Source organism: Rhipicephalus microplus, chromosome 1 (assembly GCF_043290135.1).
Source record: "Rhipicephalus microplus isolate Deutch F79 chromosome 1, USDA_Rmic, whole genome shotgun sequence".
In the NCBI taxonomy this organism is placed as follows: Eukaryota; Metazoa; Arthropoda; class Arachnida; order Ixodida; family Ixodidae; genus Rhipicephalus; species Rhipicephalus microplus.
This window is the reverse complement of record NC_134700.1, coordinates 278,201,180-278,228,230: the sequence shown is the minus strand read 5'-3', so window position 1 is coordinate 278,228,230 and position 27,051 is coordinate 278,201,180. Positions and strand designations below refer to the sequence as shown.

At 45.0% G+C, this 27,051-nt stretch overlaps 1 protein-coding gene across 2 annotated transcripts in view; it reads right to left on the bottom strand.

The window, feature by feature from the left end:
- Positions 1-27,051, bottom strand: part of LOC119188253 (aquaporin-9) — a 78,982-nt gene that overhangs the window by 19,866 nt on the left and 32,065 nt on the right. For both annotated transcript variants that reach the window (XM_037436200.2, XM_037436199.2), the window contains exon 2: positions 5,017-5,137. In XM_037436200.2, the coding sequence (XP_037292097.1) occupies positions 5,017-5,137 (121 nt within the window). The remainder of the gene's footprint in view (positions 1-5,016; positions 5,138-27,051) is intronic.

The following is a 27,051-nucleotide window of genomic DNA, read 5'->3' as shown; positions in this document are numbered from 1 at the left end:
GCTTTGTTGGGAAGTTTTACATTGCAATCCGGTCTAATAACTTCCCCTATACTTTCGCTGGCATTATTGTCTGTTACAATCATTCAATTCTCATATTACAATCATTTCCATGATGGCTGAATAAGCCAGCGCCGGAGTTCCCTCTAGTAAATATTGTAGGAAGCTCTACGCCAGAGAACGAAACAGCATACTGGCACCTGTTCTTGTCTTTTACCACACTTAATTGACTTTCTTTTTCTGTTTGTCGTATTAAGCCGCTTCATCCTGAAAGCTGTGCTCGAGGCCACCCTTAATTCTGTCCAAATAACTACCCTCCGTGACGCTATCCGCAATTTCGCGACTATAATTAACATTGTTTACCGCGGCCCGATTTTGTCCCTCGGCTATCGCTGCTAATAACCTCGTGACAGGCGCCCACGAAAGAGCTGACTCTCCGATTCAAAATAATCGCAGCGCAAAAAGTACTGGCAGCGAAAAAAGGAGACCCGTTAAGACACAACGCCATGGGTGGTCCCATACTATCGGAGACAATTCTTAAATCTTCGTTTTCCGACTGCAAAGTTGTATTTGCGATGTTATCGGCAGGCTATTAGCGAGTAGACAGGAAGAACCGGGGAGAGGCGTTTATAACAAATTGACATAAGCGTGGGATAATTTATGACTGCCCGTTTGTAGCACTATGCCACAACGAAGTTCATGCGGATTTCTCTGATAGGAAAGTCTTTAGCTGAAGAAAGGTTCGTCATGATCTGGGGATCGAAACCGGTACCAACATCGTTCTTGGGCTGTCGCTACATCAATAAATTATCCTAAGTAATTTCTGTCTTAAGTTTTCTATTACCTTGTGGGATTCCGCAGATCTCATTTACAACAGACACGTTATTTTTGTGATACAGGTATAATTTTTATAGTGCTGGATTCTCAGTGCGTAGTCACACCGCTACAAAGTGTTGGCGGTCAGAAACGCTATCGTCATCTCCAGCGCACTGAGGTATGTTTGTAGTTTAGTTCACACTAAGATGGCTAAAGCGAATAAATACAGGGAGCATCGCAAAATTCAGCAAGATCAACGCATACGTTTTTTTTTAACCGTTGTGTAAACCTAGAACGGAAAAACCCCCGGTGGTATTTTGTGATCACGTGAGCATAAAAAAAGGAATTTCTGCTGACGTAAAAGAAGTCTGGAGGACTCCGTGGCGCTGCTGATAGTGCCTCACCGCTATGCATGAAGGAAAACACAAGAAAGAAGTAACGAAAAATAAAAGTCAGAGGTAGAAAAATGGCATGTCAGCTTTCACATACGCCCGAGAACGTTCCTCTGTGGCGTTATACCTTGCGCTAAATACCCGAGTACGTCACTTTTTTCTTATGCTTATATTTTCTTTCTCGCGAGATGTAAGTAGGCGTTCAGTGCCAGCTCTCTCCCTTCGTCTGTCATTGGGGTTTTTGATATCGCGCTGATCACATTTTTTTGAAGCTCGCGATTCGAAAGAGGGTCTCCGCGACACCAAAAGCGTCAGGAGAGACGAAGCTGGTGGAGCCGCGGGGGATAAGTATTCGCAGCCGGTGCTCAAGCGTACGCAAGGCGCAAGCGATGAAGGAATGGCGCGGAGGCAAAGAGGGGAGCGCCCGAGGCGACGGCAATGACGCCGGCCAAACCGAAAGCGTCGTTGTCCTGTGCGCGCTGCGCTGTGCCGCGCCCTTCCCCTCCAACAACGGTGCCAAGAGGAAAGAAGAAGACTTCGAGAGCAGCAGCCTCGGCGTCGTGTGGACGCCAGGCGACTTCGGGGGAACGGACGACCGACCGTTTCCAGGAGAAGCCGAAGAAGACGTCTATAGCCTAACATCGCACACTGCTTTGATCCCGGTCCTGTTTAGATAAGCGGGCTGGGCTCGCCCTACGTCACCTCCTGACACCGACCTCCGACGAAAGTGTAGCTCTGACCGATTTAACTTGATCTACGCCACCTCCTGACGCCGACAAGAGCTCTCGCAAGTGGTGCCCCGTCCTCGGACGCCTGTGACCGTGTTTCCATCTTTCCTATCCCTCCTATCCACTCGATATGTCGTCGCTCTCTGGCTTACCGCATCATGCCTCTTTCTCTCTCTCTACACCTTTATTCCTAGCCTTTTAATGCCTCCTCACCCCCATTCCTTGTGAGCTACTGTTGAGGTGTCACTCGCTGAAGCAGACAGTTACGGGGTTCACTTTTCTCTTCCTTTCTCTCTTAGAACCACTTTGTGTGTGGGTGGGGAGATGTGGCTGCAACGGGTACATGCGGTGGTCCCATGCCTTAAATGGAGGTATCACAATCATGCTGAGTTTTGGGGCTGCCGCACCACCCAACGCATGTGCTCTTTGTTGTACGGGAAGTGTCGCTGCAGCTTATCACGCGCCACTGTCTCAGAAAAGCATTCCTCAGTTTACAGCGTAGAACTCCGGTCGATGTGCCGGCAGCTGGTCGTTTTGCTCTGCCAATTCTTCAATCTTTTCCGGTGGACTTTGAGCAGCGCAGCAATAATTATCAAATTTATGTTGTAATACAAGAAAAAACATTGTACAAAGTTGAAAAAAAGAACTGATCATATGATAGTGCACTTTTAACGCACTTAAGCACCCACGTTACGCATTTTTATACATTCAGTTAGCTCGATGAAAGTGACTGTTAGGTGGCCGTCGCCCCTTTGTTGCACTGCTGTCTGATCTTTTCCTCATCGCCAAGTGTGCGCGCGATACGCGATTGTATAATATAGTATAGGCCTTATCATTCGAGATTTTTATGACTCGCACTTTCGCGATAACTCTCGCAAGCCTATTCCATATATATATATACGCACTGGCAGCCAGCTTCAGCCTGTTTACGCGTTGCATTTTAATAAAGCGCACGACGAACGTTAACTTATACCAAACCCGTTTGTTCATTGATTGATATGAGGAGCTTAACGTCCCAAAACCACCATATGATTATGAGAGACGCCGTAGTGGAGGGCTTCGGAAATTTCGACCACCTGGGGTTCTTTAACGTGCACCCAAATCTGACCACACGGGCCTACAACATTTCCGCCTTGTTACGACCGGCCCTGGGGAACCGGGCAGGACGAGTTTGGGGGAGAACCGGTTCTTGACCGACGGTGTCGTCCACCCCCACCTCCCCATTCGGGCTCCTCCTCTCGCTGGGAGAGCTCCGGGGTCTGCTGTGCGTTCGTGACCATGTTTGGTAACATTTTGGGGCGCCGAGACCATATATGGACATCGTGTTGGGTTGTGCCACTCCATGTGTTGTGAGAGGTGTTTCCCCCTCCCTCGTGGCCGAGGTGCCGGGGACACCGTATTGGCTGACGATGCGGACAAGGCGCCCAGTGTCAACAACGTGGCGCTATAAAATGCCGAAGACGTTTTGTATCACTCTCACTCTTCTCTCTTTGGATCAGTTGACCACTTCTCCACATGTAAATAAATCTCTGTTGTTCGTTCGGGCGCTCCTTCTTGCTGAATTGTTGGACGATGGATCCTGCGACGGGGCCAGCTACCGAAAACGAGACCGGCAGGACCCGGAGTCCCAACAGCCTCCAGCGGAAATGCAGCCGCCGCAGCCGGGATTGGATCCCGCGACCTGCGGGTCAGCAGCCGAGTGCCTTAGCCACTAGACCACCGCGGCGGGGCAACACGTTTGTTGTCAAAGGAAGCGCAAGCTAGTGATTCCTGTTTCTGCATATATTTATTATTTGAGGACCCTTTACGCCTACGACAAACGCAGACCCCTGGTGATTCGCACAGTTCATGGGCATAGTGAAAAGATATCGCCATGGTGCTAATTGGCCATATAATGGGCCCTTGCGACAAAGGATACTGATACATTGTCATGATTGCATTTGTGATGCTTGGTATTCATATAAACTACCATAATAATAATAATAATAATAATAATAATAATAATAATAATATTAATCTGGTCTTTTACGTGCCAGAATAACATTATGATTACAAGGCACACTGTATGGTGGGGAGCTGTGGAAATTTGAACCACCCGGTGTTCTTCATGTCCACTGGAATCGCACAGCACACGGGCCTCTTCGTGGGCCTTTCACATTTCGTCTTCACCGAAATGCGACCGCCGTGGCCGACATTGCACCACCAGCGTCGCGGGACGAGCAGCAGACATGCCAGCAGAGTGCAGTTACCACTGCACCCCCGCGGCAGGCTTGTGAACTAACAGCAACCGAGGTATGCAGACTGCATTACTTGCATTATTTCTTGTACAACGTTTCCCCGCGTTCTCGTAATTTATTCTGCGATGTACTTCACCCGTCGCGGTATGTACCGGTATACACATCTGAGTCGCTATGGTGCTTCCCTGCTCATATCGCGCCTACGGTACCACCCACGGCGGCCATGGTGTACCATTAAAGGACAAGTGGCTTACGTTTTCTTACACCGCATTTAATAGCGTTGCAGGACTTATGTGAAAGTCCTTTAGCTGTGTATGTGGCCGTCTACGGTGACAGCTGCAAATAATAAGTGCGTCTAGCCATATACGGCGGGCGTAATTCACTTATGAAGCTTGGGATGTAAAAACAGCGCAAAAATATAGACAAGGACAGAGGAAGAGACGACACCGCGCCGATTTGTCCTCTGTCCTTGTTTATATTTTTGCGCTGTTTTTACATCCCAAGCATGAACCACCAACTAGCCCGACTTTCTCTATTAGGTCACTTATGAAGCAAAAAAATAAAAAAGAAAAACCAAGCTTTTTATCAAGAAGGAAAATGTTGGTATCGCTCTTTTTTTCTGTTTTGAGGAAGAGTCTATTGCCACGTCTTCTGCCTAGTCCCTTCTTTTAATCACCTGCTTTCTGTAGGAACTGAAACTATGTAACGTTACTGTACACTAAATGCATCGGCGAGCTTTACATAGCGGTTAATACGTGACCCTATCAACACATGAATGGTTACCTTTAGGTTTCCAAACGCTAAAACCGAAACACTGCACCGAGCCAAGTATACACCTATACTAACCAGAGACTCCAGCTCCGGTCTGGATGCCGAGCATGACGCCTATGCCCCAGCAGAAGGTCACCGCGAACACGTCTTTCTGGTCGGTGAACAGGAAGTGCGCGAAAGATGCACCGCCGAACATCTGCACAGAAGAAGCGAGACAAAAAGAATATTAAACGTGTACCGACACGAAAGGTATCAGTTGTTTGTTTGTTTGTTTGTTTGTTTGTTTGTTTGTTTGTTTTTGCGTCAAATGAATGACCAAGCCTTAGGAGCGTTCACTGCTAAGCATGACTGCACCCTGGAAAAGTACGTGTAGTTTGTTTGGAAAGCTAGTTTTGGTTCCTACTGTATCCTGATGTCACAATATGACATGATCGAATCGTCATGCGATCACGCAAGATATCGTAACGTTTTCACAGCCGATATGCACTGTGCTTCGCTGGTTACGCACAAGCAACCTTTCTGAAGTTTTTTGTTGGTACCTGACGTCATCACAACTGGCCAGACAGCTGCGTGAAGTCACTGGAATTCGCACTGTATACCGTTACATCAAGCTGATGTCGACGCCACGGGAAAATTGACTATTCTACAAAAATGCAGTATCTTGCGAGCGTTTCTTGAGCCTCACGCTTGCTCAGAGCTGTATGTGTAGAAAGGAAATTTTTATGGCAATGTAAACACACCTCCGGAAATAGTGTCGGTATTCCTTTAATCGGTATACAACTCGATCACATTATTATTACTGAATCAACACAATGTTTCTTCAACAAGAGTGGGGGTGGTCAAGACGAGTCACGATATGGACACATTGCAAAGTTCATCCAACATTAGTCGTCACTTAGTAAGTATCGCACAGGCCGGTTTCGATCAGTACACGTAATGAGAGAGAATATTCGGTAGTTCCATTCGCACATTCCTATATTCATCATATAAAGCGGAACAGGCAATCCTTGAACTTATTTCAACTCAGCGCTGGACTACGCGTATACACAAGAGAATAAGGGACAAACCTCTTTTGTCCGCGTAGTCGTGCACTGGGTTCAAATATGTTCAAGTACTGTCACCAATTGGCACAGCTTTGAATCCTTCTACAGGCAATCCTGCATGTCGAATGGTTACAGCTAACTTTAAACGTACGTACGATAATATTTCCAGTTGTTGTCAATAAACTTCAATTCAATAAACGTCAGTTGATAGTGTCAGCAGAGCCCTAATGTTTTCTTTCCTTTGTGCGTCCGTTTAAATTTAGCTGCAACCATTCGACAATGAAGATTATCAGCTAGCTCAGATGCAAACTATTTAAAGGCGATCCCTGTTGAAAATACTAGGACAGACGCACGTTTTCACTGTAGGGATTATTTCCAAAACAACTGATTCCGTTCTTTTACGAAAGTATAGTTGCAGCGCGAGGACACAAGACCGAAAAATAGGACGACACACTTCTTTTTTTTTTTTGCCCTTGTGTCCCCGCGCCATATGTCTTTGTCATGGCTTCCCAACAAGCCCAAGACATCCACCTTTGCCCTTTGTGAAGCTGGGGAAACCGTTCGTTGAAAATAGCAGCTCTGTGACTAATTTAGCCTGCTCTTGCTTATGTTAGCATATGAGTTCGCATGCTGACGCTGCCGTCATACGAATTTTTACGCTATATATGCGTTATCACTCGCTGCGGCTACGGGTATCTTGAGGCGAAACTATTTGCCGATTCAGGCGCGCGTATACGCAACAAAAACTCGCTCGACTGCCGCCATGCGCAGCAGCTGCAGCTGCTTCTTTGACATACAGAAGCATTTTAGCACAGCTGGCTGCAGCTGGCGCCTCGAAGAGATCTACGTCTTCAAACGCACGCGCATTTACTATACCGCGCGTTCAGTCGGTTTCACCTTGCGCGGTTTGGCGCAGTCTGGAGCTTGAAAAATAGAGCCACGTACAGGACTTTGTGCGCAAATTTCAAGAGCCTGATGCGATGCACGAAATGTGCTTGTTTAATATTCCCGCTGATTGATTGATATATGTGGTTTAACGTCTCCAAACCACCTTTATGATTGTGAGAGACGCCGTAGTGGAGGGCTTTGGAAATTTCGACCGCCTGGGGTTCTGCAAGGTGTACCCAAATCTGAGCACACGGGCCTACATCATTTTTGCCTCCATCGAATATGCAGCCGCCGCAGCCGTGATTTGATCCCGCGACCTGCGTGGGTCATCAGCCGAGTATCGTATAGCCACTAGACCACCGCGGTGGAGCAATGTCAACAAAATAAAACGCAAGAATGAAGGTCACATATCAATGCGCACATGCGTTGATGTTATGTTGGCCTGTAGTTGAGAGTAGACAACGTCTAGAAACAAAATCACGCAACTTTGATATTTCCGGCTGGACGTAGTTCTGAACAGCCTCGTACAACGCTTTTTTGAACCTGACACTTCTAGTTTTTGTGAATTTTCCAAAATAGCGTATACGAATTTTTTCGATCGACCTAAATCACGTACGCGTTGTTTCTTCACGCAGCACCGCAAAAGCCTTGGAGATATCGCACCATTAGGGTGGGGCTCGCTGATATCGAAACAAGAGGGCATTGCGTTGATACACTTATCGAAGCACGTCTCAATGAAACAATTCGTCTTACGTCTCCTTCGCGCACTCAAGCACGTGTTTTCATATCTAAAGGGATGTAATGATAACGGCTGCCCCCAATATTTGATCAGCAATGCGCTTCAGTTAGGTTCATATTATTTTTGTAGCATAGGATTGGCTCTGATCAAATGTTTTTTTCTTTTTCGTTTCTTTATTCCTGAAGTGCATTGGCAGATTCCTGCTGTTAGTGATGTCATCGCACGATAATTGTTATACTAGGTATACAGACAACGTTCAGAAAGCGCACGCAATAGTAAATAAAAAAAGCTATGTCGCCAACTTAACCGACACGTCAGTTGGTGTGGTTAGTAAAGCGATGGAACAAAGCAGGATAAGTAGGAACATTAAACTATTTTTCTCTTCAGAACATTAGCTCTCCAGGTGTTCCAATGTCGTCTTTTGGCAACGTTTCCAGGTATAGAATAAAACACTGTTCTACGCGCCAAAACCATGACGCGATTATGAGCCAGGCTGTACCTAGGTTTTGATTTCATTTTGAAAGGCTGATTTTATTTCACGAGCACCTAAATATTAGTACATGCGTGTCTTTTTATCTTTCTTTTCCTTTTTCGTTCCACCGATGTTGGAAGTGCGTCGTGGCCGGGAATCAAACCCGTGTCGTTTATAGACAACCAGCGTAAGTACAACCATACAGACATCTGGACCAGTAAATATGCACAATGTGCAAGGTATATCATTCCGTTAGACATGCTCAAAAATCTGGATGATGTCAACCCAATCAGAGAGAAGCACATAATATTGTGACGCAGCTCAACGTTTCCTCAGCAATTGGCAACTGATAATACATGAGCCACTGTTCTCAGTCTTCACGCCTTGACCTACGACGTCGGAGCCGGGGAAGATATTCTTGAAATGAAAGAGGGTGAAGAGAGAGGCTAAGTGACGCAGTAACTGTCTCTCATGCGAGGACACCACAACCGCGACACTGGGGCGTAGAAGGGGAAAAGGTGTGGGGGAGAATTAGAGGGGAGAGAGAGGCATTAGGGAATCAGCAATTGTAGTCCTTTAGACGGAGGATGATAGATAAACGAGAGATAGACAATAAATTTAGGGAAGGCAGGGAGGTCAACCAGAATCGTAGTAGATGGTTTCCTACCCTGCACAAAGGGTAAGGGGAACGAGAATATTGTTCCAGCTCTCAATAAGAAGACTATTTGTCTGTGGTTGCTTTGAGTTTACCTCGTTATCAGGCAATTACCTACCGTATACCAGCCGAACAAAGATATTTACACACAATGGCCATACTGATAATAAAAAGTGTCACCTATACAAAACTTTTTAATCCAATTCTTCCTCTTCTGGGTCACGTCAGTGAGGCAGCAGGAGCCAGTAGAGCCCTGGACTTGGGGCCCCACTGAAGAGTTAACCAAAACCCTTATTAATAAAGGTTTTTTTTTCTTTTTCTTCTAATCGAATGATTTCTACGTACGTATTTCAGTATAATATGCATGACAAATGAATTATTATGCATAATATGCATGATAATATGCGACGCACTTCATAAAATAAAGTATGAGCAGGCTGTTTCGTGGCGCCGGAACCAGCGGTTCTAGTTGTCTTTATAGACGTTTCCCGAAACGGCGTCTCCCGCCTGGTTCTCCACGCTTTGGCGCCACTGCTCAGGGACAGCTTGTGATGTAGAAGCATTTTCTCACTTACGTTAATACGTGCGACACTGGCCCCTTTTTTTTATGTAGCGGCTGTGGGCGTCGGAAGCCTTGATAACGGTGCCACATGAAATCAGGAGTGCTCGAATGAAAAGAGAGGTGCATCTTGTCTTTTCACGCCATAAAGCGAAGGTGCAGCCACGTTTGAGGATGATAAGCGGAAACATTGCTTCGCGAAGCGATGTCATGATCGCGGCCGCCTCGTTACAGTTGAGAGAAAGCGAGCCTGAGAACTGGTTTTATCTTTCAAGAAGCAAGGCACGACATTCTTCGATAGGCATCACGATAAGTGCACAAGAAGGACAAAAAAAAACACAAGTAAAGGCACAACACAAGCGCTGTCTAACAACTGAAAGTCTAATGGAAGAAAGTTGTCGTATATATGCAAACATGAAGGCATTAAAAAAAAAAAAAACCTTGACACACCCCACCAAGCACGTAATCAAGTATGCTGTAGATACAAAATATCAGCATCTGTGAGAGCAATTGAAGGTTCGCTTACGCGCCCCGCCGCGGTGGTATAGTGGCTAAGGTACTCGGCTGCTTACCCGTGGTCGCGGGATCGAATCCCGACTGCGGCGGCTGCATTTTCGATGGAGGCGGAAATGTTGTAGGCCTGTGTGCTCAGATTTGGGTGCACGTTAAGAACCCCAGGTGGTCGAAATTTCCGGAGTCCTCCACTACGGCGTCTCTCATAATCATATGGTGGTTTTGGGACGTTAAATCTTACATATCAATCATATCAATCAGGTTCGCTCACAATCTGTCTCGAGGCATATATATGCCTCGTCAACACCGTGGTCTTGTTAAACTCATGTGTGCAGCTGCACTGCCGGCAATGAAGGGCAAGATGCGTGGATGATGTACCTTTCAGCCTCGACGTCCGTGTAAGGGAACAAGCTCTCTGAAAGCTGCGTGCATCTTGAAGGCCCTCGATTGCCGGCAGTGCGGCTGCGCAGCTTTGTTTAACAAAACCACTGTGTTGATGAGGCATAGTGACCAGCACACGCGTGAAATCGTTGAAGCGCATGAAATCATAAAAGCAGGAGACAAGTGCGTGAACCACGTTTCAATTACTCTCACCAATGCTCATATTTCGTATCTACAGCATACTTGATTACGTGCTTGGTGGGGGTGTCAAGGTTTTTTTTATACCGTCATGTTCGCATATATGTGACACGTTTTTTTTTTTTTTCATTGGGCTTTCAGCTGTTAGACAGCACTTGTGTTTTACACTTTCTTGTGTTTTTTGTCCTTTTTGTGTGCTGACCGTGATGAGTATCTACCAACTAGCCCAACTTGCTACTTTACTTCGATAGGCAAGCGTTTCGCTTATTGATCAGGTTTTTTTTTTTTGTATTGTCGTTCTGATATCCTCGATCTTGATTTCAGCCCCAACGTGGACGCTGTAAAGCGAAATCAGAAATCGCCCCGCCACGGTGGTCTAGTGGCTAAGGTACTCGGCTGCTGACTCGTAGGTCGCGGGTTCAAATCCCGGCTGTGGCGGCTGCATTTCCGATGGAGGCGGAAATGTTGTAGACCCGTGTACTCAGATTTGGGTGCACGTTAAAGAACCCCAGGTGGTCAAAATTTCCGGAGCCCTCCACCACGGTGTCTCTCATAATCAAACAGTGGTTTTGAGACGTTAAACCCCACAAATCAATCAAGTCAGAAATTGCGTCAAGGTTGCTCGTTCAGTGTGTGTTCCAGCACTCACCGTATACGTACATGAAGAAGTATACAGGTAAGTGGACTGCGGCTAACTTAAGTCTCATTCAGAATTCTTAAAATAATATTTTGGGTTTTTGCGTTCCAAAACTACTGTGCGATTATAAGAGACGCCGTGGTGGATCGATCCGGAAACTTTGACCACCTGAGATTCTCTTAAGTACATCTAAATCTAAGAACAAAGTTCTCTAGAATTACGCCTCCACCCGTGATGCGGCCGCCACGACCGAGATTCGACCCCGCTATCATCGGGTCAGTAGTGAAACACCCCAATCACCAGGTACATCACTCTCAGTGAAGGACTTGTTTTGATTGATCGATTTGTGGGGTTTAACGTCCCAAAACCACCATATGACTGTGAGAGACGCCGTAGTGGAGAGCTCCGAAAATTTCGACCTCCTGGGGTTCTTTAACGTGCACCCAAATCTGACCACACGGGCCTACAAAATTTGCGCCTCCATCGGAAATGCAGCCGCCGCAGCCGGGATTCGATCCCGCGACCTGCGAGTCAGCAGCCGAGTACCATAGCCACTAGACCACCACGGCGGGGCAAAAAAGGACTTGTTTTTAGCTGGTGTTTGGTTCATAGAATTTTATTTAGTGACATTCAACTTTCCTACCTTTCTCACCTACTAGTAACCCTCTTCAAAATTGTATCCAGAATTTTTCTTGAGCGGGAAGGAGGCGTGAAGGGAAGCGTGGCCGTTGGGGGGGGGGGGGGAGGGGCGGTGACATATTATATTTCATGTAAGTGTACCTGGTTGTGTGTGCGCGTGTATATGTAGACACGCAATTGTTTTAATGCGGTGACGGGGAGCCTGATCTTAACTCCCCCAACAATGGGTAAGATCTATCTTCATTCCGATTATTATTATTATTATTATTATTATTATTATTATTATTATTATTATTATTATTATTATTATTATTATTATTTGGTGTGAGTAAATTAAAACATGAAGACAAGAAATACGGAGCAGGCTGATAACTGCCATCTACAGGGGCACAACGCTTGCCTGCTCCTTCGGGAAGGAGAGACATAGAGGAAATGAGGGAAGAGTAGAGAGAAGAGAAAAGTTTTTAAAAATAGAGAAAAAAATACACACACGCAACAAAATAGTCATATGAAAAATGTCTATAAACGAGACGCCAAGTCCATTTTCGTTAAGAGAGTTAAAAGTGCTCTATGAGCCTGGTCACGCCTAGAAGCACATCCACCTGGGAACAAGCAATTCCGACGCCGCGAAATGTCGACAATAAAGCATTTACGATGTTCGTAAAAACCAAGACAAAGAGCGATAGATAACCGGCGGTATTCGGTTGCTCCACACTCTAAAAAAATATCGAGTAAAAAGGGTGTATTTTTGTCCCACAACCATAATCGTCATCAGGCTTGCGTGCGCTTCCTTTCTTGAAAACTCGGCGCTGGCCGCTTTCCTATCGGGAATGCAATGTAACCCTGATAATGGGCATGTCGATCGTGACCAGAATGTACCGGGCACGGGGCGATAGCGAAGGATGGAATGCAATATAGATGACGATTATTGTTGTGGGACAAAAAGACGCCCTTTTTACTCGCTCTTTTTTTTTTTTTAGAGTGCATACAATATTGCACGTTGCCCTCTGGTAATCCGGGAATCCAGTCGATTTTGTGCGTTACTGCACATACTACATCCCCACACTCTCGTTTTTGTTGACGTCAAACTATACCGTTACTCGCACCAGCTGTCGTGTCTTCAGGGCAATCCACAGCAGGCAAAAACGATAAGCGCGCGCCAAGGGCTCCGCCGAGACGCGTCGCCTCGCAGGGCTCGAGTGCTTAGAGACGCCACTATCAGTTCCTTCCAAGAGCCGCATCATATAAAGCACCCCCCGCCCCCCCCCCCTCTCCTATACGGAGCACCCATAAGGGCTCAAAGGGGAGCATGCTCGGCAGAGTCAGTCCGCTTGTAGGAAAATACGCGAAGACCACTCAGTACAGCGTAGGGAGGGCAAACACTCGTACGAGATAAGCTATAACGAGCACAGCCTCCCGCAGCAGCCGCGCGTGAACCGGCAGTCATGCGTCGACCCCACTCAAAGCTATAGCCCGCAGTGCGTAGTATTTATTTACTCATTTATTTACATTTCACCTACATCGCCGTGAGGCATTAGGGAGGTACACATAATAGTTTGACTGCATAGTTTCAATCGAAACAATAGATACCACAAATACAACAGCACTCAAGACATCTTAAGCCCCGCCGCGGTGGTCTAGTGGCTAAGGTGCTCAGCTGCTGACCCGCAGGGCGCGGGTTCGAATCCCGGCTGCGGCGGCTGCATTTCCGATGGAGGCGGAAATGTTGTAGGCCCGTGTGCTCAGATTTGGGTGCACGTTAAAGAACCCCAGGTGGTCTAAATTTCCGGAGCCCTCCACTACGGCGTCTCTCATAATCATATGGTGGTTTTGGGACGTTAAACCCCACATATCAATCAATCAATCAAGACATCTTAAGAAAAGAAAAACACTCGAATATTGGTGAGCGAAAACAACGCCGCAGTCATGCATTTGGAAACACCCACACGCTTCGAGACAACAAACCATTCTTAGTGGCAGTGATATTGTAGGCGTTGTTACAAGGAAGAAAAGAAAAAGGATTCATTATCAGTTTCATTGACGAGATCATCCGGTAGACGGTTCCATTCCTGTATTGTTTTTATGAAAAAAGAACTACCGAAAGAGTGGGTTTTGTAGCGGTATTCTAATATTTTTCGTGAATGGTCTTGACGATTAGAGACGTACGTTGGTGTGAACAGATAATCGAGGGGGTTAATAGCAATTCCTTTATAATATATAATTATATATATATAATAATAATATAATTATAATATATAATAATTACAATATATATTTATAAGTAGGGGCTCTTTATAAGCCATGCGTGAGAGTTCACCTCCAGAGTTAATAATAATGAGTGGGTTTTACGTCCCAGGACCACAATATGAGTATAAGATATGCCGCACCGGAGGGCTCCAAAAATTTAGCCCAGCTGGTGTTCTTCAACGTGCGATGACGTCACTCAGTACACCTTTTCGCCCCTATCTAAATGCGCCCACCGAGGCCGGCATCGAACCCACGACCTTCAGTTGAGCTGCTGAGCCCCATAACAGCTGCACCACCGTGGCGGACACCCCCAGATTCGACTCGGGCAACGAAGCGATAAAATTCGCAGTGCGTCTTTTTTTTGTGATCGCTTTGTGCCCAAACGCAGCGATCTACGCTGTGCGCTGAACTATTATAAACAAGAGCCTGTTTTTAGAAGAGGAGACTCGTATCGTGGCCCTATGCTTCGCAGGCCAGCAAAGTGAAGCTGTGCCCGTGTGCTCAGATTTGGGTGGACGTTAAAAAAATCCCAGGTGGTGGAAATTTCCGGAAACCTTCCACTATGGCGTCTCCCATAATCATACGGTGGTTTTGGGACGCTAAACCCTACATATCATCAGCAAAGCGAAGCAGGTGTTGGTGCAGTTTCTTTTTTAATCGACCTACTTGAGCAGCCACTTGAAGTTGTGTAACGCACAGGAACACAGTCATGTACCATGACTGCCATGACTGCGCCTTTTCCCCCTCTTCTTCTTTTCTTTTATTCATTTAATCTCTTCCCCCAGTGTAGGGTATCAAACCAAACGCGAGTCTGGTTGAGCTCTCCGCCTTTCTTTCGCTTTCTTTCTTTTCTTTCTTCAAGCTGCACTTGGTTAGAAGTTGTTCAATCATGTATACGGCGAGCGAAAGTACAGGCGACTGTACCAGATATAAAATGACCTGCTACATTGATAAAGGACTTTAAAACAGCGCTGAAGAGAAATGTAAATAAAAATTTAATAATTGATTTATCGGTAATAACGTACCTCGACAGTGAAAGAGTTTTCTGATTCCTGTATGCGGTAATTCAGCGTTTCATGCATTTCGCTACGGGTTTATTGGCACCTAAAGGATTTGGGAATCGCCACCTTATAAAGGTGATCATACGCCGTCAGGAGTGATTGGGAAGACCTTTATGGTTGCGCTCTATAATGTATTTCACGATAACAGAAAGCATAAGTGCACATGATAGAGCAGTGTGCTGGTTATTGAAATATCCATATATAAGATTTTTGTAAGGGATGGCTGGTTTTCCTCGGGTAAAACTGTCAAAATTAGAGTGCCAAAAAACATATTTGTAGTTTTTGTTGCCTCCCGCAGCTTAATGACCGCATGCTTCACTTATTCTGAGGGTGCGTTCTGGTGAAATACCTTATTTTGTTGCAAAATGAGCATTCTTCTGAGAATGCACGAGTTTTGCAACAGAACAACGTATTCTTAGAATAATGTTCGCCCATTAGGTTCATAGAAAAAGAAAAACATCTGTATAACAATGTTACAAAAAGGAAAAATGAGCCAAAGGCAATACTGAGACAGTGCAGTACACGCTGATAAAGATTTTCGGGATAAATCTTCGCATGAGACGCATGCTGATTAACTTTCTTGGCCCAGCTGTTTCTTTGTGCGTGCGTGCGTGCGTGCGTGCGTGTTAAACTTAGAGGCAACATGAAACTCGTTTGGTCGTTTCTGCGCTCTCCATACGACACCAGCTATCAAAGTGCCCCAGTTTAACACTGATTGCGCCTGTGTGTCAGCAAACATAGGCCTTTCTCAGTAGGAACGGACGCGCTTTGATGCGGCCAGTGCGCCTCGCGTGGACAACTTGACCGAGATTGAGGTCACTGTGAAACGTGCCTACGTCGTGTACCGCGGGATATTGTTCATTCGATTGCTATAAGATATCAAACAAAAATATCGGTGGTCGACAAGTACATCTTCATGACCATTGTTATCGCACCACGAACGTGTACGTGCTGTCAGATAAGTGTTTATCTTTTTTTTTTCGATGAGCCAGAGCGTACGTTTTAGGTGAAGCTCGATTATGTGTAAGAGACTGAAATAAAGTTCAATGGAAGCTCACAATGTAAACTTGACGCAAGGTTACGTACTTCAAACCAGCTTATTTAAGTGACACTATAGGGGTACTAAAACTCACACTGCCTTTAATGTTTTTACCTGCGACTACCTGAAAGCGAAAACCACCTTATATTTCTTCTCAATCGATGTATTGGTCCCCCTCTGTGCCCCTCCGAAAGCGTCATCACCATAATCATCCTAATTACGCCCACTGGACGGCAAAGGCCTCTCCCATGTGTCTTTAGTCAACCCGGTCCTGTGCTTTCTGCTGCCACGCGTATACCTGCAGACTTCTTAATTTCATCTGCCCACTTATTTTCTGTCTCCCTCTCGCACCTTTGTCTTCCCTGGGAATCCAGTCAGTTACCCTTAATAACCAGCGGCTATCCCACCTATACGCGCAACGTGCCTGGCCCATGTCCATTACTTCTTGATTCTTGATTTCTCCCGAAAGCATTCTGCAACTAACGTGGTTTTACATTGCCACTGCGATCGGCCCACAGTGTGATGACGCCAAAATGTGACGTCACAGACGTCTTTGTGACGTCGTGATGCCGTCACAAATTACGTCGCTGTGTGAAGTCAAACGGTGAGGTGATCATGTGCGATTATTTTTACGTCACACGTGTTGATGACGGTGAACTTTTGCTTTCGATTCGGCATACAATGCTTTCGCCTTTGTGTGGCCTGAATAAACAAAGCAGGTCAAGGTAACGAAGGGATAAAGTTCAACAAAGTTGAGAGCTGGTCTAGTTGGTGACTGATCATTTTACAGTGAGGTCAAATGATCAATGGCTCAAAGATTGGAAATGCAAACGGCAATCCTACGTCCAGCGTCAAAACCTCATAGATATCTACCTACGCCTGCCTTTACGGCCCCATCGTAACGCCATGGTGGAACAATATTGACGCTATTTCCTATCGACAACGCGCGTAAACATGCCCGTTGCAAACTTCCATTGCACGATCTCTACCTTTGCGATGATGAGAACGCACGGGTAAGTGTATGCGTTAGACGAGTTACGTGCGAGTCTCCGCCTGGTATGGTAAAAACTCGCTTTCCCTGCGGAACACGACTAATCGTAGGTAGAAAAAGAAGACTACAAAAAACAGCCAATTCAACGGCCTTGGCTCGGTCGAGAGGAAGCAAAATAACCCGCGCTAGAGAAGCGGCGGCCGTATCACGTGTCGTCGAGACTGTCGAACAGAGCACATCTCACGCAATAGTGTACACCAAGGTCGGTTTCTTGCTGCTCTTTTAATCGCTGCCGCGTCAGTACGCCTTCTGATGTCAGCACCTACGTCCTAGTTGCCGCGAGTTAATTGTTGACCAACGACTAGCGATCGCTCCGTGGGCGCTGCAACTGTATTGCATCATTATACGTCCTGTACCAACCTCCGCATTCTCGAATCGCAACCAATCGCAACCATGTCGACCTTCTCATGAACCCATCGCAACCTTGTTTATCGCGCAGCTTGCTCGTTAGGTTGTTTAGTTAGCTTACGAACTATTCGACTTTGAGAAATAAAAGAAAACAAACCATTTTGACACATCTGTTATTGGTACATAATATTGATTGATTGATTGATTGATTGATTGATTGATTGATTGATTGATTGATTGAAACAGAAAGTGAACGCCACAGCATGGGCAGCCAGTTGTCAGCGTCAGTCTGCTCTCTTTTTCTCTTTCCTTTGAGTCCTTGCGTATTCGTGCTAATAATAATAATAATAATAATAATAATAATAATAATAATAATAATAATAATAATAATAATAATAATAATAATAATAATAATAATAATAATAATAATGTATAGTCCTTGCAGAAGCTGTAAGGACTACATGGATATAGGTGAATGTGACAGCCAAAGTGCTTGCCATTGCCTCCTGGGGCAGTAAGGTTGTCTATTGTATACGACAAGGCGACGGGTGTTGCCGTGATCGTGAGGGAAACCAGAGAAAAATTTTCTGCGGCCAAACACTGATTCGGTTTGTCAACAAAGATGTTTACCGTGAAAATGCTGGTGTAGCTGCTGTATAGACTCTTGCACGGTCACTATAGCCGAAAAAAGGTGCATACTATAGTTGTCAATATCGCTTTTCGGCCCGCACTCATCACTGAACGATTTCACGTCCTAACAAAACTTGGCGAAATCTGTGCCGTCTTGGATATCTAGGAAAATAAATTCGAAGGTGACGTCGAAATGGCCATCATTCACATTTGCGCCATGTTCCGGCACATCATCTATCAACCTTACTCAAAATTTGTCTCTGCACGTTAAAGAACCCCAGGTGGTCGAAATTTCTGGAGTCCTCCACTACGGCGTCTCTCATAATCATATGGTGGTTTTGGGACGTTAAACCCCACATATCAATCAATCAATAATTCTCTCTGGTGTTCACGTATGAATGTTACCAAAAACGAACCAAACCTTTAGGTATTTTTGCGTCTGTTCATGTCAAAACGATTTTACATGACGGAAGCGTAGTGTCAAACGTTGTCAAGAATAGAAAGCGCCCGTGAAGCGAGAGTAATGTGTGGTGATTATAGCCACACCCTTCATATCACACCTCGACGACATTGTCGATTGGCACCCGGAACTATCGGTATGCGGGCGACTGGCATTGAGAGACGATGGCAAACAAGTCGATCCTGATAGCCCGCTCCCTGTACCGGACAGGAGAACAATGGCTTCTCCGCTCGCTATCACACAGCGGTCTATACATTGGCTCAGATATACGATGCAGGCTCCTCCTTTCGAAAGAGAACGTATAGAGTCCACCGTGTCCGATGGGCCAAGTTTTCCGAAAGAAGAGCTCAAACGAGGCAGCGAATGCAAGCTTCAGCCGTTAGTGCGTTGAAGATTCGTTTCTATCTAATGTGCAGCATACGCGGATATTGTTCTCAGCTTCCAGTTGTTCCATGGCTGCTAGCAGAGCCAGAAAACTCAGATGACAAGCAAGGAGACACGAACTGTCGCAAGGGGCATTCGAACAAGTGAAAAGTGAACCATTTGATCGAAGGAAATGCAACGGTAGTGGGCCTATATTTCTTGACAAGAAACAAACCAAAAAGAGACAATCGGCCAAAATCCATCATAAATGGTTTCCAACGTTATGATATGCTACCAGAGATTCCAATATGAACACGGAGCTATTGTGCAGTACTAAACTGCATTTCAGTCAGAAAAAGAAATAAAGGCACTTTATTTCTCACTTTCAAGGAAAAGGTGCATGCTTCTTATGACGTATGTTGTTCGCGATAATGAAAAATCAGGCACCGTTAATCGTTTTAAGGCTATAGTTGCGCACAGTACAGAATAATAAACCAAGGTACTTGCAGAGGTATACTCCAAACACAAGAATACGCAATCTGCTCACGTGCAATTTTCGGTAAACGTTTGTCTTGGGCGCTAGATGTCAAAAAGAGTACCGAGTACTTAAATCGCTAAAACAGTTTTTTTCTAAACACACTGAGTTTTGACAGCATTAGGAGCATTTTACTGCTGTCCCACTGAATAGAATTGGGCCCTAAATTGTTCATAATTTGTTCTATAAACACATCACCTGTTGCTCTTTTACATACCACTGTGACATAGTTGTGACTGGGACGGCTTTCTGCTCTTCTATAGTAGAGTACCAAGTGCTCTAAACCGATTAACACGTTTTCTAAACACCTTGTATGTGGTAAATAGTACTACATACACAGCTCAAAGTTCTCCTATAGTAGAGTTAATCATACTATAAAACGTCAGGCATTCGTTCTAAACACGAATGCTGTCGTAATAATACCTAAGTGCTAGAAAAAAAGCTCATATAGCATTTGATATGTTACTCAATGCCTATAGATTGATGAAATGAATGGGACGGGAAGGCGACTACATTCTATTCGTCTCGAATGCAGAGACGCCAGCGTCGCGATGTCATCACTATGAATGTCGAGAAACCAGAGCACGCTCACGAGATTTCGGCGAGGGCCGGGGGAAATTGCAGACAATACCAGTGCCGAGGAGGAGGAGGCATGGCACACCCGGGCTACTCAGATTCTACAGTTTCGGAGATGCTTTCGCATGACGTAATAGCCAGCGCAACGGATCAATTTGCGAGTATAGTGACGGGGTACAGCAGAGCGCTATTTTATGTCGCACTAGTTCCGAAACGTGAAAAGAAGTTATCGAAGACATATGCCGGCAAGTTTGGGCGTTGACGGACGTTATCACAGGCGTGTGGGTTATAAGTCTCGGCATAACGTATCCCGCTTGAAGCAGTCGAGCTGTCGTTCTCGAAAAGTATTGTTGTGCGAACAAACTCGCGCTGACTCTACAGAAGTTCCGTTTTGTCCACGCTAAGGTACTCGGCTGCTGACCCGCAAGTCGCGGGTTCAAATCCCGGCTGCGGCGGCTGCATTTCCGATGGAGGCGGAAATGTTGTAGGCCCGTGTACTCAGATTTGGGTGCACGTTAAAGAACCCCAGGTGGTCGAAATTTCCGGAGCCCTCCACTACGGCGTCTCTAATAATCATATGGTGGTTTTGGGACGTTAAACCCCACAAATCTAATCCGTTTTGTCCATGCGCGCAGAGGCTATACAGGGTACTTGAAAGTAAACCAACAAGCTAATGCAATTGAAGGAAATAAAAAAACACATGATGCATGCATGACAGTATCATGTTTTAGTTCTTTTTATTTTTCGTTTACTTATTTTTTTTTATTTTTGTAGGCTGAAGTAGGCATAATAGTAGCCTAAAGCGGTAATCGTTGTAAGCTTCGCACAGTGAGCCTCACAATTACGCTGTAATAGGTTCAACAACAGCCGCCTAAATGCGCCACACGTTCCTGTCAGCCTTTACTCGTACGAAATTCTTACGTATAGCCGTAGGCTAGTGCAAGTGGAGCATTCTGTGAGCTGCGTCCAGTATATTATATAGGACGCGAGCAGGAGTTTCATAGCTGCGAATCTCGACCATCATTCGTGAGATTCTAATTTTCCGTTCTGGCTTAGCTAAGGCTCTGCGTTGCACGAATAAGCACGAGAGTGCAAGTTAGTATTACCGATAACAACAGTCGCGTATCAAGATAAATCGAAACACGGTAACCCCTGAGCACTTTGATGATAGGTGCAAAGAAAAAAAAAACCCAGAGCAGGGATATTCCTTACATCAGAAGCTACAATTGGGCGAGTTTGTGCACTTCCATCTTGAAAGAATATTAGCGCGACGAAATTTCTACAAGATGAACAAATGCACAATAAAACATAAGAGTACATTTCCGATGGAGGCGGAAATGTTGTAGGCCCGTGTGCTCAGATTTGGGTGCACGTTAAAGAACCCCAGGTGGTCTAAATTTCCGGAGCCCTCCACTACGGCGTCTCTCATAATCATATCGTGGTTTTGGGACGTTAAACCCCACAAATCAATCAAATCAAAACATAAGAGTGAATTCATTAAGTGTCGAACCAATGCAGTATGCAAAATACCATGTTCTTGCAACAAGGCTAACATTGGGCAAACTAGTCGATGCGTGATTATAAGAGTCCAGGAGCATGCGCGCAATGTAAAAAATGGCACAGGTTCTCATTTGACCATTCATTGTCACAGAAATGGGTGTAATCCTTATCTTGACAAGACTGAAAGTTTGCGTTGCCACATAGACCAATGGTCCCGAGAAATCATGGAAGCTGTTTATATGTCACTGGAAAGTTATAATTTCATCAGCCAGCCTTCCATATCACTATCAGGTGCAGAAGTTTCATATCTCACAGACAGCTTGCACGTTTCAGTAGCCACATAGCGATTTATAGAGTTCTGTCACTTTGAGCTTGCGCGATGGTTCTTTTCTTGTCTTTGCTTTGCTCTTTTCGGATGTCATATATTTCGCTTTTTTTTAGGAATAAACCTTAGTTGCGTGTCAGCGCTGTAGTTTGGCTTTTCTTTCCCGTCCCTGTTTTCGTCGCGCTAATAATCGTTTAAGATGTTCCTTATTTTGCCGAAGAATTCTTATTTCTGGACGTGAAAATTTCATATTACAGGCATCATTTTTTTCATTACACGTTGCTAACATTCCTAGTATATTTCCCTGCAGTACACCGATAATATTATGCACCCCCTCCCCCTTTTCCACCTACACACCCACGCGCATATTATAAATGCATGCGAGTGACGTGCTTGAAACTATTGAAATAATCACTTGTGCCGGAGCTCCTGCACGACAAAAGCGTGACTCTCTTAACTCGTGTGCTGCAAGTACAGAGCGCTAGAAATTGTTCCACATAAATATTAGAAAAATTCTTGCTCGTTGCATACTCCAGAAACGATTACGCGAGGCAAAGGTGAACTGTGACTGCTTCCTGTCGATCCTTATGAATTATTACAACCATTCCTGGAGTTCCCTGCACTATCGCAAAGATTTCCTATCTGCCTTTCCGTAAGAATGACAGCTGAAAACTTCCCGAAAAAAAAAAATTTCCTGCATAGAATATCACAGCCCCAGAAACATTCCTTATTCTACTGTACCCATCATAATCATATCGTGGATTTGGCACTTAAGACTGCTGGATGTATCTAATTACTTTTGCTGAGATTCTCCGCAGTTTTATTCGTGCATTCGGTTGCTTAAGGCGGTCAAGAATCGAGTTCAAGAGGGAATTTGGAAAAACCAGCCGTCATTCCCTACATCCATTATATTTCCCATATAAGTTTAGACATTTATGTCAAAGTTTGACATACTAGTTGTTTTTTCAACACCAAACAAACTGAAAGGGCATGAAAAAGAGTAAATAAGTGTGAAAGCGGAAGTAAGGAAGCCGGGCTGTAATGTTACGCACAGAAATAATTTTGTGAATTGCTCAGAAGGAGTAGTTTATGGCATTCCCCTCTACTGCAATGGGAAGTATATATGCCAGACTGCGAGGTGCTATAATGAAAGATTAAAATAGCATAATTATGCTTCGTCACTCCTAACGCATACTGGTCATTCAGCTTCCCACTACGCAGAATGTAAGTGCATTGCAATGTTTTCTGACACAAAAGTTTTGGCGCGATCTTTTATCAAACAGAAAAGGAAATTACGGAAGCTTTTTTTTTACATGCATATCAATGAAGGGTGCGTCAGCACTCCCTCGATTGCTCTCTCAGGAAGAAATTAGGTATTTGAAGGAAACCGTATCGCTGCATACGTAATTCTTTACACTTTTCAGTGAAGCTGTTTGACGCCCGGATATGTTTTCTTCTCTTCTTCGTATTCTCTTTCCTATCACTGAATTTCCCTTCCCTCTTTTCTGTTTTCCCGTGAGTAAGGTTGTTAACGATCAAAACAAAGTAGTTGTTAGTTTGCGCACGACTCTGTCTCGTCTCTGGTTGTTATTGTTTTTTTTTCTTACCCTGCAGTGCATCACAAGCACGAAGACGTACCAACTAGCCCTTATTGTCGCCATGTTTGTCAGCTGTGGCTCAGCGTGTGTCGACGAGTGGGTGGCAAAACGTCTCTCGGCGAATGTGTTGGAGGTGGGTCGCTCGATGTTGTAATCTTGGCACGCGTTAATGATTCACGGGGTGAAGCCCTTTCCTTTTATGTACTGGATCAGGTTGTGAGAATGTAGTTACGAAGACGCTAGATTAGGGTAGGGGTGACTAGCTGGCACGCTTCGCAATAGCTCCAACTATGAAGCCGCTACAGCCGCCATATATATAGTATACGCTGCGGTGCATACAGGTATGGTGCCGAGCAAAAAATTCCGCCATATCCACGAAGTGAATGATGATGAGTGGGCGAAGCTCCAGAGGTAAACCTGGTAAACCATGAATCCTCTGTACATTTTGCCCACTCGATTTTATTACATCGCTCCCCCTCGCGTACGTCGCTGCACTAAATCGAACGATTGCCTTCAACCAATGACACGCGCCATATGTGACATCATTCCTATTTTATACGATCTCGCGTATTTCATCAACTACAAGTACCGCTTTCTAGTTTATAACATCTTGCATCTTTTCATCATCAGCTACAAGTACCACCATCTAGTAAACACTACAAGAACTAAACGAGGTGGCTACATACAGGAGACGGTACCGCCATCTAGTGAACACTGCAAGAACTAAACTAGAGGTGGCTACATACAGGGGACGGTACCGCCATCTAGTGAACACTGCAAGAACTAAACTAGAGGTGGCTACATACAGGCTACAGGGGACGCACAGCCCACGCCCTAAGGAGCTTCGCCCCTAAAAAAAAAAATTGGTCGAGGGTGGTTCCTCCTTGTCCGGCAAAAAAGTGCGGGAACATTTACAGATATCGCTGCTCGGCTCGTGCAATAGGAATTTTCAAGCTTGATTAGCAGGGGAGACCCTCAGTCTTTTTGTGAAATGTCCTGATAACGGAACCTTCCCCCCTCTCCTCATTTTGAGCGCCGATCAAAAGCAGCAAGGAACGACTGGCATAAAAAATACGTTCGGGCAAAGCACAAGCACGCCTTCTATACGGCTGCCCGACGTATGCGCGTAGCATTTGATCGAGATTTTATCGATAGTCCTTCGTTTAAGTTTGCTCAATGCCACAAGGTTTAAGTAAGTAATGATAATAATAATAATAATAATAATAATAATAATAATAATAATAATAATAATAATAATAATAATAATTGGGTTTAACGTCCCAAAACCACGATATGATTGTGAGAGACGCACATTTCGACCATCTGGGGTCACTTTAACGTGATCTCCCTGTCTTTCCGCTTAAACTTTCTTCCATCTTGTTCCTAAATCTATAGCGTGCGGGCCTCAAATATTTTCGCCTTCATTGATAATGCAGCCGCCGCAGCCGGGATTCGATCCCGCGACCTTCGGGTTAGCAGTCGAGTGCCATAACCACTACACCACCGCGGTGAGGCAGTGCTTGTTTGTAGAAATGGAAAAAAAAAATTACGAAATGTTGTTAACAAAGCGTTACTATTTGCCGCCACCATGAGGCTGCTATTCCGTTTGAAGAAGAATCGTTCCGCTGTTTGTGGGCACCCTACTTTGAGAACTATTGATATACCCGAGACGCTCACGCTATTTAACACTAAATATCTGTATTTAATTGTATAACCATAAAAGGCAGTCTAAATTTCTAGTTGGCTTTACAAAGAAGGCTTTGAGTAATAGTGTTGTATTTTAGTAAGCTTGCTTATATATATATATATATATATATATATATATATATATATATATATATATATATATATGCCAAGGAAAGTATGGGGGAAGTTACTAGACCGAATCGTAATGTAAATGTGAAGAAAGAAAAGTGGGTGAAAAGATAACTTGCCATGGACAGGAACCAAACCTGCGACCTTCGAATAAAGCGTTTTTCGAAGGTCGTACACCCATTCAATACCCTCTTAGAAGGGTGTTGAAGTATGAAAACACCCTAACATTTTGCTGAACACTCTTCGTGTAGGGTGTTCAGCTAACACCCTTTCAGTAGGGTGTATCTGAAAACAATCAGGGGTGTCCCTCTGGCGATAAGGCAGTTTACACCCTTAAGTGTGTAAAACATTATTGTGATGTATACATAATCAGTTGGATATTTCACCTTTGTCGGTAGATTCGCAGGAAAAGTGCGAGGCTTGCGCTATGTTTGATGAAGCGCAGCGTACCTTTCGCATAGGTGTCTGGCTCTCTCGTGCGTTCGAGGCCTGGACAAAAGCCAGGTAAAAGCTTGTATTCACGCATGCGAAATTCGGCTTCTGCATCTTTTCTCCTTGTTTTGTCGTTAACGTCAGTTGGCAGTCGACTCAGCACAGAGCACGTGAAGAACACCCGCTAGGGTTTGCGTTAAGAGTCGGTTCTTTTGCTTTTCTCTGATCGCATTTATGTAAAAAAAAAAAAAGAAACTCCGGCTTTCGACAGCCCGACACGTTCTGGATTCAGTCAATTTCAGTGCCGCGAGTTGAACCAACCATCACGTTAATGTCAGAAGCGTTTATTTGCTCTCGTTAGGCGTGAACAGTACTCTCACAGACTGGTCCGCAGTTAGAAGGGACGCATGAGCTGTAGTGTCAGGTTTTAACCCTGGCAAGTGCACAATCGGCCCTCTTTGCAGCACTCGAATTACGCGCGTGGTGGTGCTGGTACCTTTCAAAACACTTGTGCAGTATATTGACAGGCCCAACCTAAATTTATCACTATGAGGTCATCAAAGGTAGACCCTCATATTCCACTCTGCGTACCACACTGCATGTTATCGTAATTTAGGTTGCAATGCTTAGTGGGTTTGTGGGCAACCTAGATGAAGAGCACGCATGTGGTTTTATTTCTTTTGAACTTCAGTGCAACAACTTGAATGAATCGATAAGTTGTTGTTTTTTTTTTAATTTCAATCTACGCCACGCCACTTCGTGGGTCTCATTATTCTGCAGCGTCACTATACCTTAAGAACCACAGCCGACAGCGACGTGCCGCTCTGACGTTATACGCGAGGTTTACTCACGCGTAACGTAATCCAGAGCATGTGACGGCGGAAGTGCCATTTTCGCGCTTTGTAAGGCATAAAAACATGCTACAATTATCTTTATTTTTTTGTTTTAGGGGCGACGCTCCTCTTAGTATAAAGTTGTCCCGCGTCAGGCGTGACCGGCCGTATCTCCCAATAAGTACAATAAATGGCGCATTCTCATCACCATTTCTCATCTCATTTCCTAGATGGCGTTGGTCCAATAGAAGCGTGTGCAATAGAACGCACGCACGGATGCACGCACGGACGCGCGGACAGACGCACGGACGAACGGACCAACGCTTCGCCCAACTCATCATCATTCACTCCATGGATATGCTGCGATTTATTTTTTTAACAGATCACTATTGGATAATAAAAACAAAAGCCACGTGGTATCACAAAAGTTTGATTCAATTGTGGTATGGGAAGTGCGTGTGTGTATGCATGCGTGAGTCCGGTGTTGATGTTGTCGTTGCTGTCATCGTCGTTGTTGTTTTCCTACGGCGAGGCTGAGAATGACGTGGTGGCCTGCACGATAACGACGATAAG